This window comes from Gambusia affinis, linkage group LG20 (assembly GCF_019740435.1).
Source record: "Gambusia affinis linkage group LG20, SWU_Gaff_1.0, whole genome shotgun sequence".
NCBI lineage: Eukaryota > Metazoa > Chordata > Actinopteri > Cyprinodontiformes > Poeciliidae > Gambusia > Gambusia affinis.
Window position 1 is genome coordinate 20,428,624 of NC_057887.1, and position 14,841 is coordinate 20,443,464.

Here is a 14,841-nt window from a genome sequence, read left to right on the forward strand (position 1 = left end):
GAACTATATTTGGGGTTTTTTATTTAAAAAAGAGCTGAATTATTTTCTTCATATGCACATTTTAATAAATTTTTTTTTTCTTCCCTCCAGGGTGGCTTTTTGTGGGCTCTACTGTCCCTTATATGACAGTAGACTTACAGGAAAGGGGGAGAGAAAGGGGGGAAGACATGCGGCATACGTCACCACAGCACGCCCCTAATTAATTTTCAAATATTGTACAAAAAGGCTTAAATGGTTAAATGAAAAGCATTTTTTCTAATGCAGTTACTCGACTAATCGTCAGAATAATCACAGGCACAGCTGTAGTTCAGGGAGTGGAAAGCAATGTAGAGTTTATAAACGCTTCAAGCACAAGAAATTGTGTAAAACATCCTATTAAACAAATGCTTACATAATTAAAAAATAAATCAATAACAGGGTTATTTGTGCCCGAATATAATGCCTAACTGCTTCCTTTATAAACAGATGTTGTTCTCTGGGAACAAATAGAATTTTGCAAACAGATTATGCCTCCAGTCCATTCAACATGTCTCTTGGTTTCTACATAAAAACGCAGATGTGACTGCTGCACGTTTCTCGTCATAGACCTGTAGGAACTGGCTGCTGGCGCAGCAGTGTTGAGTCAACGCTACATCTGGGAGGCTGAGGCAGCAGCAGCAGCATCTCTGGTGTGATGTGGCGAGACAGAGAGGGGATGACATAGCGACAGCATCCGCTAACCATACTGCCGCATCAGAGCGCAGCTTCCTCTTTAAGTCGGGTTTAACGTGTTTCCGTTAGATAACGCTGAGTGTTTGCGCCGCCTGGTTCTCGCATCAGTTGCCATCGGGCTAACCTCACGGAGATTTTGATCAAAGTTGCTGCTAGCTCGCGTTAGCTCGCCGCTACCCTTCAAACATTCAAGCGGCCACATAAAACATGCGGAGTATCGAGGCCGAGACCCCTGGGATATCTTTAAGCGCTTCCCGCAGGACACGACCTTCGGCTGGACGCTGACTGGACTCTGCATAGCTGCTGTGTAAATGTTTCATATTTATTCAGAACATGCTCAAAACTCCCCATGTGCTAGCTAGGGTTATTGGCTTAACTGCGGCAGCTGGCTGCTACAAACAAACAACAAGCTAATAAAGAACATTTAAACGCCAGGATATCATCTGTAATTAAATAGCCATAAACATTAAAAGAGATTAAATTGGATTTATGAGTTATTTTTATTAAAACAACCTCAGCTGTGTTTGCATTAATGGGTCCCCCCAACAACATCATTGCTCGGCTAATCGCTAACGGTCGTAGCATCGTCATTGTTAGCAGGTGAATCAACAGCGCAGACATTCGGTCATTTTAATGTTAACCGGTTCGTTATGTTGATGACGAAGCATGGTTTCTGACATTGTCAATAAAATGTCAATGTTTTTTTATTTAATTAATTTGTTGCTGACTTGTTCGTATCCTTCTGGCGCAGGTTAGCCTCACTAGCTGGTCAATTTGTTTAAAAAGAACAAGCAGCGCACAGCTAAGTTAGCGTAACTCCATGAGTTTTTACCTGCCTTTTTTATTCTCCCAGTTTAGTTCATTAGTTCCCCCACCCATATATTAAAATAAAAATCTAGTTAATCCCGACGCACGTCAACGTGTTACCATTTTTAGTTTGTGATAAAGCTTCGCCTCCCAGACAGACAGGTGACACTAACTAACGTTTTTCCTGCAGGAACAATGAGCTCCAGCTATCTCATCTAATGTCAATATTTCTCGATGATTTAAAAAAAAAAATAGCGCATTGCGCATTTTCCTAATGGACTTGAACTTTGTCTTTTTTAATGAGTCAGCCAGTGTAGTGTAAGCAAACTGCAATATTTGTAATGGGGTAGATAGGAAGCTGGTAAATGGTCCATGTAGTATCAGGTGGATGATGGATATTTTACATCTATGTCACTCAGCCACTGTATTTTTATTCTTATAGGTGAAACTACTGTTTTTACTTCAAATTCTGTTGATTTTTGGTCAATTAAAAAAAAAGCATTTAAGCATGCTAAAGTTTAAGTTAGGATTCAACATAAATTAATCATTGTTGACATTAATTTAAGTATTTGAATGTACACGTTTGATTTAACTGTTGAACATTTTACTAGCATTAAAAGCTGAAAGTTTTCTTCAATCCTCAGGGAAGAAAAAACTGAAGGAATCATTTTTGCATCAGAAAAATTATTTTTGCAGCTCTTCTTTCTAAATCTTGAGAGATGTGATAACTTTTGTTCGATACTGTTTTTGGAAAACATCTTTGCTCTATTGTCTTGATATGGAAGTCTTACTTCATGCTTTTGTTTCATCTCGTCAGGAAAATCGGTGGCAGTCTACAGAATGCTAATGCTGGGCTGATAGTCCTCCATACTTTCTTTTTCTTCTCTGGTTTACATACATTCACCTCTGTTATTTGGCTCTACGACTTTTAGCAAGATGGACCTCACCCACACGCCTTTTGCAGCAACCAGCAAGCTTCTGGTGTAATATTCTGCCTCTCTTCTTGGCACAAAGGGTAGAGTTTATTCAACTCAATTGGTTTTCTGGCAGTGACCTGGCAAAATAAGCACAAGCACATTCCCTGTTTGTACACACAATCTTGGCCAATAATGCCTATTCTGATTTTTATGAGCACAGTCCACAAGTTTTCAGTACTCGTAAGGTGAGACCCATTTAAGAAGCCTTGTAATATCCTGTTTATCTGAAAACCAGTTTTGATACGTTTGGGATCATTGTTCTGTCAGAATACATAGTTTTGTCCATTTTTAAACCATCTTGTTTGGAATTGAGTCTAAAAATACTTTATTTATCCCAAAGGGATAAACTCATCCAAGTTTCTTCAAAGTGTCTTTTTGGATGGTGATGTGAGCAAGAAGGATCTCCAGTATCAGTCAGTCTTTCCGCCAATCTGAAGAGGCCTCTGACTGAAGATTGTTTCTGTGTGACAGTCTCATGAGATGCTAACAGTTCAATATCTACACAGCTGAGACAATATTCCTCAGTAACTTGCCCTGGATGACACCATCGGTTATTGGCAAGCTCTGCTATTCCACCTCATTTACTTTTTCTCTTTATTGGGTTTTTGGTCAGAAAGCCAGGCAGAGAGATGTTGGAGTAGGGGATATGATTATTATTTTATGGTTCTGCATCCATGAGGCCTCCTTTTCAGCTACTCAGGTCATAGTTCAGATGTTCTTAGAGCTTTTTTGAGATGCTAATCAGATGCTCCCAGTTGTAAAAACGCTCCTAATGTGACATTTTTAAAAATTCTTTTTTGCCGTTTTTACGTCTTTACTCTCATTTTGTAACCTTGCGAGCTGTTGTTCTGTTCTGCTGTTTTTAAGTGGAATAGAATTCCAAGTTAACCGTTCTTCAGTTTCATTCCTGTTGTATTGGGCTAATGCTAACTTGCAATATGGTAAAAGTGATTTAATATATCTGAATAATTTATTATCTGACCTCAGGGTTAACATTCCCTTAGTGTTTCACACTTTCAAAATCTGTATTTTTTTTTTTTAAATAATATATTTCCAGATGTTTTAACAAACTGTCAGTACTTAAGATTTCTCTATTTTCCCACATTATGCTGGGTTTTGGAAGTTTTATCTATTTGTATGAACCCACTTATGTCAGGACCTGTTTTATTGTGCTTAAATATTTAAACTAAGAAAAACACCCTGTAAATTAGGCTTGTCTGAAAACCAGCAGCACTGATTTCTCCTGGTTGTAGCCACAATTTACTCCAAAAATATGAAAACGCTTGCAGAATATTGATGTTTTTCTCCATTAAATTATCACTTTTGGCAATATAATGCAGACCTATATTTCTGTGTGTCCCTGAACGTCTCATCAGTGAGGTTAGCTTAACGTACAGCCACGTGTGTTGGACTACGATAGCGTGTTCCTTTCTCTTATCTCTTGAGTGCAGTCAATTGTAAACACTTGTTTGTTTTTTTTTGTGAGCGATTGGTGTTAACTCTCATGCTCTCTGTGTGTTTTTCAGAGAGGACAGAGAGCGACAGATCTCAAGGACCAGATTGTCTGCCGAACTTCTTGCCTCCTAAGACAGATCGCCAGGGACCATGCTGACCATCTTGGCTGCTGGCTCTGTATTTTTTCCAGGCCTTTTTCTTCTGTCCAAACAATGCCTGAAGTCCATCCCAGCACTGAGATGGAGCGAAGGAGATGCGGTCATCGTATCGGCCAGGTTGGACTTCCACAAAACTTTCCAACACGTTTATATGTAAGGTGGTAACGGGAACCGTGTTCTTCCTGAACGTCTGTTACTTTCAGTTTGTGTCGGGTTAAAAATAAAATCTATTTTTTTTTAGCTAAGAGAATTCAGTCAGAATAGAAACATAATTTTTCCAGAATATCTTAAAATTCAGAAAAAAAGTCATTTTGATAAGAATAAAGCTTCTAGAGTTATCAAGATCAGATGTGACTTTTTCTTTGAAATTAAAAAATTATGGTGCTCCATAATGCCAGTCAGCTGCTGTTCAACAATAATTGAATACATTATTTGAAAGCGGTATCTTCTGCTAAATATTCAGTACCCAACCCAATCTAATACTTGAGTTTTTTTTAATTCTGCACCTAATAATTAACCAAAGTATTAAAAACTAACACTACAACGAAAGCTTAACAATACTTGACGAATACTAACATAGCAAATTAAATTAAACTAAGTGAATAAGACAAAAAGTCACAACAGAATAAAACTAAAGTAAAAACCCTTAAACCAAGGCTGTTGAACACATTTTCATTTTGGGCCAAATCAAAAATCTGAATGTTTTTAAAGGGTCGGTTCTGCCAGAATGTATTGAGCATTCAATAAGTGTTTCTTAAAATTAAATAATATTGAACGTCTTTTCACATTGGTCAGTCCCTCCAGATTTTTGTGATTGTTTTTATGTTTTTTGCAATCAAAATAACAGATTTTGTGGTGCTAATTTAGGTATATTTGTAAGGATGTTTTATATTTGTGCTAATGTATGTATAATGCTAAATGTGATTTTTATTTATTTTTTATTAATCGCCACGTCAATCACAGACTATAACTTGACATCATTTAAGGCTAAGGCAGCAGTCACTTAAACTCAATGTTTTTGGCCATTTTTGAGAAAAATTAACAGTAAAATCAAACAAAATGGGTGGATCTGTTGACTGTGAATGAGTTTTGCAAATTTGTGAAGAACTGGAGACTTACCGACGTAACCTGGAGTTTTGAGGGCCAGATAAAAACCTACGGCGGGCCAGATTTGGCCCCTGGGCCTCGAGTTTGACATGTGATCTAAACTATTACAACCCTGGTTACAACATAAAGAAATAGGGGGGAAATAAACAGCTTTTCTGATTTATTTTTTGTTTTTCCGTTCTCGCACTCAGGTTGGTATCATCAGTTCAGGCAGTCATGGCTTCTTCAGCTGGCTACATCATTGCATCTTCCTGTAAGGACATAATTGAGGACCAGTAAGTTGTACTGCTGATAATAATAATAATAATAAAATCAACTTTAAATAAAATCACTGCCTTGATTTAAAAACCATAATCTCTTCCTGTCTGCACAGGCACTGGCTCACAAGCACCTACATCATGTTTGCTGTCCCCTACTTTGTCTACGACATCTACGCCATGTTCATGTGCTACTGGTACAAGCTACGGGTGAAAGGTCACGAGGAGGCCTTGACGGCCCCCCAACACATGCGCTCAGCAGTGAGGAGCTACCTGCGTCGCGAGTTCCTCATGGTCCTGCACCACGTTGTCATGGTCACCGTCTGCTTCCCCGTGTCCGTGGTAACTGTCACATGTCGCTCTTTACGTTGCGCTGGGGAAAACTGTAACTGCAGAGATGGGTAGTAACTGGTTACATTTACTTTTAATAACCTTTTTGAAAAAATGTACTTTTAGGAGTAATTTTACTTGTACTTTAGTAAATTTATTATGAAGTTTCTCTGCTCTTACTTGAGTAGAAGTTCTGGATTTTCTACCCACTGAATGAGAAACAAACATGTTTTAACCTAAATTTCACCAGACGCAGAGACACACCTGTAGTCTTTGTTAAAATGTATTGAAATGAAAGAAGATGATTTGGAAAAATGTATTTTTCCTGATATGTTACTTATATGAATTATTGTCATTTTCATCCTTAAAATACCAACATTTCCACTTAGCTTTATATTTTGGTCCATCCGATGATGTATTTTTTAAATATTAAATGATTGGTAATTTACAGTTACTCAGTACTTCAGTAGACTTTTTAGCAAATACTTTTTTACTCGAGTAAAAATATGTTGACCCAATATTTTAGTAATCTGCCCACCTCTGGCAGGGACGCAAGTTATTGATAAATGAGTTAATACAAAGTTGATCACATTGATCGACTTACTATCAATTGAACAGCCATTTTCTTAGTTAAGTTTTCTTATGTTGCTTATGTATGTTGTTTCTAGGGATGCAAGTTATAAATGAGTTAATCTAAGGTTGATTCACCTCTTTAATTGACTAATGGTTAATTGAGCAGCCATTTTCTTAAAAATCTGAGTTTTCTCTTATATCAAGTCTTCCCACAACATAAAAGGCTAAATGTTTCTACATTAAAAAAATATATATTGTGATATTTTATCATTGTTTCAGTTGTAATAAATACAGGCTGTGGTTTTCTCACATTATTAAACCTATTTATAAAATATAACAAAAGAGGAACATTTCTGAATAGAGAAATAAAAGATGACATTAATGAAACACCTAATCGCCGAGGAGCAGAAAGAATGAGTGTGTTGTTGCTCTTGAAGAAATATTAAAACCTTTCTGCCTTCTTAGCACATCAGTAACCTCTTAATGAGAAGTTGACGCTGCTCCGTCATGTAACTCGGCTGAATAAAGCGCTTTTGAGGTCAAATTTCAGCTTGTCGAGTGTTTATGTTTCAAAACGGAACCGAATTAAGTGTATTTTGCGTTTCAAACCGAACTCTGTTGGGACCGTTTTTCTTTCCCGTCCTTGTTTGGCCGCCATCTTTAAACTTGTATCAACGGCTCCGCTTCAGGATGACCAGCTGCGCCCTCTGCTGGATGGCTGCCAAACTACAACACTAAAAGAAGGTTCAAGAGAACATTAATAGTTAATCGATCAGAACTAATTTAACCATTAATTAATTCTGCATCCCTTGTTGTTACTCTAAACAAGTAACATATTATAAATGTAATTGAATTTGTTGTTGAAGTATTGAATGTTTTGTTTTTCCAGTTTTGGCGACAAGGAAAGGGCGACTATTTCCAGGGCATAATGTTCATGGCTGAGTTTAGCACTCCATCTGTCTGCTTAGGAAAAATACTCATCCAGGTGAGTGTTGATGTTGAGACAAATTCAGATCATCATCACATGTGCATGGGATTGATTATAGGTCTTAATTTACACTTTCATTTCTCTTTTTTAATTAATTGGAGAGCGTATATTTCCGGTCAGTCCCAGCATGCAGCTTGTTCATCCTGTCAGATGTTTACAAACAGACTGTTAAATGTCACTCTTTAATTGCTGACAGTGTGCTTGGAAACACATTGTATGAATTGCAACACATCTGCATCTGTTCAGGTTGTTGTTTATGTGTTTGCAATGTTTCAGTGTTTGTTTGGAGGTTAGCCCAGCGGAGGTATTATTCCCAAACATTCAGCTTATGTTTTAGCTGCTTTCAAACCATGTTGCTGTTTTTTATATTTTGCAAAATCAGTACATTTTTGTCTTTATTTTCTTTTGTTTTTGCACTGCTGGAGGTTTTGTTTACAAAATGGCTTTTATTTTGTTTAAATCTTCTGATAGAGAGTCGATACTTTAATAAGCCATCCAATTCAATCAAATACTGAGATTGTTTTTGGCAAAATATTGTCAAGCTAAACAAATTTACACAAAACCGTCAAAATTCGCACAGAAACATAAATACAGAACCTATTTAGACAGTTTATTAACAATATAAAAGTTTATTTCTGTGTTAATTACATTTTAAAAAGTACTCATCAAATACAGAGATATTTAAACAGATTTTAATATTTTAATTGATTAATGTATCGTTTAAAAGATCATAATATGGTTGAAAATGTTTTACAGAAATAAAGCAAAACTACAAACAAAAAACTTTACATCAAACAAAATCATAGAAGGAGTTAAAATGCTAAAACTTGCAGGGCATTTAATATTTTGTTGAAGAGACATTAGGATTAATGGCATTAATGTCTTTTCTTCCTCATTTGGGCTGTAAATGTTGTTTCCTGTTTCAACCATTTGTATATTTACTTTACAAATGGATTAGAAAGGCCAAGAACAAAAATATTTTCCTGCAGGTTTCACAAAAAAATTGATAGGAACCGTAAAAAAACAAATTATTTTTGCTTTAATACTGCAGACCTAACGAAAAGACAGTAGTTTAGGTCAATGGTAGTAAAACCTGCAGTAGCAGAACCACAGCGCCCCCTGGCAGTGCAAAATCAAACCACAGATAAAAGATTTGGTATTAAAAGCGCCATATTACATCAGGCGATTCTTTTTATCAAAACAGAAATGTTTGGTTTGAAAACACCTAAATTCAGCTAAAGCGAGAAAATTATAAAAACTAAAAAAAATCCACCTCCCTCCTTTAGAAACCAACCAGCTTCTGACCAGAAATATATATCCTTGTGCTCTCCTGCCATCCCATAATCACTCTGAGCAAATAGAGTTAAACCTAACAGTGTTAGAATGACGGATATAACATTCAGATTATTAACCTTGTCGGCTTGTACCTCTTGCATTTCCTTTCTCCCTCTGTGTTTTTTTCCCACTCTCAGTACAAACAGCAACACACTCTGCTGCACAAAGTGAACGGGGCTCTTATGCTGGTCACTTTTTTCATCTTTCGAGTCCTACTCTTCCCTTACCTCTACTACGTCTATGGAAGGTATGTCTCTCTTTTTCCTTCTCCGTTCTGTCGTCTGAGCTGGCGGTCGCCAACCTGCACAGCTACCTGATCTGAAATCGCAGTCAGAAGTTTACCGGGCTCATCATTGGCATGAAGGTAGGCCTGTCACGATAGCAAATTTTGCTGAACGATTAATTGTCTCAAAAAACTATTGCGATAGACGATAGTATTGTTTGAAGACCTTTTTACACTGATTTAATGGAAATGACGTAATAATGCATGCGATTTCCTGCCAAAGATGGATGCACTTTATTTTCAAAAGAACACCCAACACTGGAACTTATAAACAAAATAAACAAAACAACCAAAAATAAAAATAAAATGGATTCTCAGTCTCCATTAACAAAAATGTACTTGAATAAAAACGAAATAACATAAAGCCAAAGTGTAAATAAATACTGCATTCAACCAAAAGAGTGCAAATTATGAAGTCTGTTTACCATATTGCCCTTCAGTAATCATTAGATTTAAATAGAGAAGACGGGCACATCTGACTGATGCAATAAAACTTTGATCGTTCTAAGATTGTGGCTTGTGATCATCCTGTAGAGTGTAGTGTGTTATGATAGATCGTTGTGGCCGCTCCGATCTAAATCAGGGGTTTTCCCCGCTGGGATTGTTAACGCAGCCTGTTGAATGTGACAGGTAGCCAATCAGAAAGCCGGATTCTCCTCCATGCTTTCTGAGGGGAAATTACCGAGGGGAATCCCAAACAGCTGAAACGGCGCAACCCGAAGTCCAGCGGACATTGGAGATGATATGTGGAAACAACATTAATGTTTATAAAACATTTTGTACAAAGAATATAGAAACAACGAGGGGAGGAGTTGGAGCGGAATCGCTACGTTGATGAACCCGGTAACTTTTCAGCTGTTCTTCGTTAACGTGACATAAATCGGTTCTAATGATTTTCATTCAGTCAGGACGTTACGCTGACACTAGAGCCACATGCACTGCAGGTAGATAGTAGTAAAGCATTGATTAATGCCTGGTTTTAAAATGAGTTAACTGAACTTGTAGCCATTATGTTGTGCCCACTGTCGGCACATCGAACCCGATGGAACCGTTATACCTAGGATTTCTGTCGGCTAATGTGTGATCTCAGATTTTGAAAATGGGCCGACAATCGACCGACAGCACTAAGATGGTGTCGTGTGCGCTGGGCATTACACTAAGGAAATGAGGAAGGGAGGATCAGTGGAGAGCACCGGAGTTGAGCCTCTTTTCATTTAGCGTCATCAACAGAAAGAAAAAGGCTGGAAGAGACGATAACGGCGATAATTAAAATGACGTAGATAGTTTTAATTTATCGTACGATTAATCGATTTTTCGTTTATCGTGACAGGCCTACATGAAGGTCACTGATCTGGAGATTCTGATCATTTATTTAGACAAGGCCATACAACCACGGAAGAGGATTAAAGTCTCTGAAAACAAAATAAAAATTCTGACTTTTCATCTCAGAGTTTTGTTCTCTGATTCTGACTTTAATCTTTTAATTCTGACTTTAATCTTTTAATTCTGACTTTAATCTTTTAATTCTGACTTTAATCTTTTGATTCTGACTTTAATCTTAGAATTCTGACTTTTTTTTAAGAACTCAGAAGAATTCTTTGAATTTCAGAAGTCAGACTTTAATCTCAGAATTGTGTTTTGTTTTTGGTTTTTTCCCCCTCAGAATTATGACTTTTGGTCTCATAAGATTAAAGTCAGAATTTTGAGTAAAAAAAAAAAGTTACATGTTGGATTAATCAAAACAAGGAATATTAGAGAAAGTAAAAATAATGATGCAAATCAGAAAATAACTGTCAAGATCAAAAATAAGTAAAAATATGTCCGAATCCAAACAGCTCCATTTTTGTTCTGCCATCCCTTGTTTTTTCTATTTGGTCTTAAATGTATCAATTTTAATGTGTGCCTATTTGCTTTTGTTTGTTTATTTTTAATTTTTAGTTTTGTGATTGTTTGTTCTTTTTATAAACCTTTAGAGTATTTTTGTTTATGGTCAACAACACTGCAAATCTAAAGTTTTTACTTCTACATGTAAGAACTCGTTGGCGTCCTCTTGTGGCTTGGAGGAACAATACATAGCAGCATCAAACTCTTTAAATAAGGCTTGAATTTTTGTTTTTGTCCATCAATACCTCTGTGTTTTAGTCTGTAGTGTTTGTTTTATGTGCACTAATTGGTGAATGAATAATAAAGACTAAAGTCTTTCTGACCGTTCATGCCCATGATGAGTTCATCTCAGGCTCTTCTGAACGCGTTTTGCATCTTAAGATAAAGCGGAACGCTAAGGTTCTGCTTCTGTCTCTCTCGTTTGGGTTCAGGTATGCGTCGATCCCCTTCCACATGGTTCCCCTGACGGTACCCTGGCACTGTAACGTCGGCGCCGCCCTGCTCATGGCGCCCCAGCTCTACTGGTTCTCCCTCATCTGCCGGGGCGCTCTGCGATTATTCACCGGCGCGTCGCGCTCCCAGCGGCCGCGGGCGCCTTCCACCGACCCCAAGGAGCACCCGGCGGACGGCAACGCGCTGCCTCAGCCCGCTAACGGCTACAGCGCGCGCTCCACAGAGCCAGAGCTGACCACCCACTGAGAGGAGGAGGCAGGAGGAGGAGGAGCGGCGGCGTAGGGGGGAGGAAGGCGAATGTACCAATGAGTATGTAAACAGGAAGGAGAGCAAAAAGTAAAACTTCTAAAATCACGCTGAAGTGTTTCAGAGCTAGCAAACGGCTGAAACGAAGCGGTGGCTGACCTTCAAGTACTTCAGCTTGGTAGTTTGTAGGAACCAAATGGAGCTTTAGGGCACCTTAGTATTTAAGATGTCATCAAGCACTGTGACGGATAGGAACATGCACTGACCCGGGAGGAACCTGCCTGGATATTTAGCAAGTGTAGGTGGCCATTTCCCCTCATGTAGATCAAATACAGTCCTCGCTGCCTCGTATTATAGGAAGAGCAGGAAAATAGGAATGTATTATATTGTATGTTAGTATGTTTGCTGTAGATGAAAGTTCCGATTCAGTTTAGTAACGAAGAAGACCTTCAAAAAATAACAAAAAAGAAAAAAAAAAAAAACCAGCTAAGCAGTATTTTGACTTGTTAGTGTTTATCTGTATCCTCTATGTAGTCACTCACTGTCACTCTAACAAAATGTAACCAACCTGCAGACTGACTCATCTTTAAAGGGAGATACGTCATTATACTGTATTCTGCTGCCTTACCCCCTCACTCCTCCAGGTTCATTTGCGATTTTAATTTAGTCTTTGAGACGGAAAAAAGGCTTTCGTCAGACACCAAAATGTGACGGTTGTACATAGCAGATGTAAAATGGTCTTTTCCATGTCAGTATTATGTGAAGGAGGAAAAGATTTAATTTTATTTATTTATTTTTATTTGGCTGCACGTTAGCACTGCTGTAGTGAGAAAAAATGGAATGGGAACTGTACTCAGATAAAGTTTAAAACTAATACATCAATAGCTAGGAAATATTAATCTTTAATATTCAAACAAAATGTTAAAAAAACAAAAATCCTTATCCCCCAAATAAAGAAAATAAATTTAGCATTTTAAATCCATAATCAAATCAGGCGTTTAAAAGAAAACTCTTTATTTTAAAAAGGAAATCTCTACATTTTTCAACCAAATCAAAGAAAATGTATCACTAAACAAGGAAGTAGAAGCTTTTTCTGTGATTCCTAAATTTACTGGTTAAAAGGTTAACTTGACTTCTTTTTCTGCTTTACTCCCAAAAAGCATCCTTCAAAAAAAATTAGGAATCACTTGATAAAGTCCTGACTTTGAAAACTCTGAAGGAAGATAAGATTTGCAGTGTTGTTGACCAAGAATGAATATATTGTTAATGACAGCTTTAAAATAGTTACAAATATCACCACTACTAATTTACTGTTATTAATTATTTAAGTGTCGAAAAGCGATAAAGGATAAATATTAGAGCCAAGCATGAAAACATTAATTTAATTGTTGAAACTCGGAATGTGAAATTAGAGCTGGCTGGTGGGTGATGAGCTCGGCTGGAACGGGGCCCCCAAATCAAGTTCAGCTTTGGGCCCCGTTCAGCTTTGTTTGATGCTTCGCATCAATTTATCACTTTCATCAGAAAAAATTCTGACATTTTTATCTGTTTTATTCCAAAACCTGAGTAATATTCCTAATTCTGTGTTTAACTATAACAGGCCTAATATGTTCTCACATATTTTAGCACCTGATTATTATTATTATTATTATTATTATTATTATTATTATTATTATTATTATTATTATTACACAGATTTATTGAACAGTAAGCATCAAGCAGTTGGTTTTACAGCTTAGTGTGTGCAAATGTCTCAGAAAGGTTTTAGCTGTGCTTCTTGTTTCCGTGTAGTTTTAATGTCATTCCATTCACTGGTCTCACATTTAAATCCCATTTTGCCACAAACAGATACACACTTCATGCTTCTTCTTCTTCTTCTTTTGTCTTTATAAGTTCGATGCTGCTGTTGATCTTAAATTATCCGTTTGCTTGGCAGGACTATTTCACAAAGGGATTCACAAGATTTCAGTATTTTTAAATCTTAGTCAGGAGACTTTATGTGTGAAGGGAAACAAGAATGGAGAGTTACCTCAGCGGGAACTGACGCGCAGCACATCTGTCCTTATTTTCTTCTGTTTGTTTCTGGTTTTTAAAAAATCTTTTCAGAATGCCCCCTATCATTGAGCGTCTGGTTCCATGAACCACCTATGAACAAACTGGCTTCTTTTATCACTTTATGTTGCTGTAATTCAGCTGCAGAGTCCTGGAAATTGGTTTTAAGAAAAAAAAAAAAACCTAAAAAAAAAAAAACACACAAATCAAAGCGTGAAATGGTGGGCTGTGCTGAAGCGTTGGGACCCCTGTTGGCATGTTGAACACTGAATATCCATTCACTCCGTTCCATGGATCCATAAAGGTACTGCTTCTTGACAATATTGGAACATTTCAACTGCTGTACTGTATATTCCAGAAATGCTTGTTATTTATTTGTAAGTAATTATTTATTTATTTATTTGGTTTGTGGATTCGAATGCATATTTATGCATACATATACTCTATGCTTTTGAGCCTTATGTGAAGGCTGTATTGTTACTCGAACTTAGCTAAAATATACTTCTTTCTGTCCTGAGTCTGTCTGGAGTCGTTTCTTCTTCTTTTGTTTTGGCACTTTTGACATCCCGTAAATCTCCCTAAGATACTGTATCATTAGTAGGGCTCTATCTAACAATTTTTTAGTTGATTAATTTGTAAAAATAAATAATAAAAATTGGCACAATCTGCAAATTTTTAATCTCTTAATACAAAATTAGAAATACATCAATATGCAAACAATTAAATTACCTTTTTATCAGTCTCTTGATTCAAATTACGTTTTAGATATTGTTTAATATTTATGTAATTTACGGGTGCAACTAGCAATTATTTTAGTAACCAATTATTCTGACAAATGATGAAACTGATAAAAAAAATATATTGGCACATTTTATAAGCAAGCTTAAACTCTTAAGCTTGTTTATAGAATGTTAGAATTACATAAAAAGATGCTAACAAATAAGTAATTTAAAATAACGTTTCAAATGTGTGCAATCTAGGACTGTGACTTGCTATTGTTTTCGTCATTAATTTTTCTGATCTTTCGTAACACATCAGTAATTTCTAAATGAGAATTTGATGCTGAATGAACACTATTAATGTAAGAACCTAGGGAGTTTTCCGAGTGTTTGTTTCAAAACAGAACAGCGTAAATTTTATTTTTCGTCCCACACCGTACTCTGGACTGTAAGTCTTTCCCGATTCTGAATATCGCCGCCATCTTTACTTCTACATCAACGGCTCC

The 14,841-nt window shown here is 36.8% G+C and overlaps 1 protein-coding gene and 1 long non-coding RNA gene across 2 annotated transcripts; one reads left to right on the top strand and one right to left on the bottom strand.

The window, feature by feature from the left end:
* Positions 1-514: 514 nt before the first annotated feature.
* Positions 515-14,133, top strand: tlcd3bb (TLC domain containing 3Bb). The gene is made up of 7 exons (XM_044103224.1): positions 515-1,018; positions 4,022-4,225; positions 5,407-5,490; positions 5,589-5,814; positions 7,265-7,360; positions 8,836-8,945; positions 11,297-14,133. The coding sequence occupies exons 2-7, from the start codon at positions 4,101-4,103 to the stop codon at positions 11,562-11,564; spliced, it is 909 nt and encodes a 302-aa protein (XP_043959159.1). The 5' UTR covers positions 515-1,018; positions 4,022-4,100; the 3' UTR covers positions 11,565-14,133.
* Positions 5,201-7,180, bottom strand: LOC122823528. Its single transcript, XR_006369349.1, has 3 exons — positions 6,990-7,180; positions 5,746-5,861; positions 5,201-5,466 (listed from the first exon to the last, which is right to left on the bottom strand). It is a non-coding gene; the product is annotated as an uncharacterized LOC122823528 (long non-coding RNA).
* Positions 14,134-14,841: the final 708 nt, after the last annotated feature.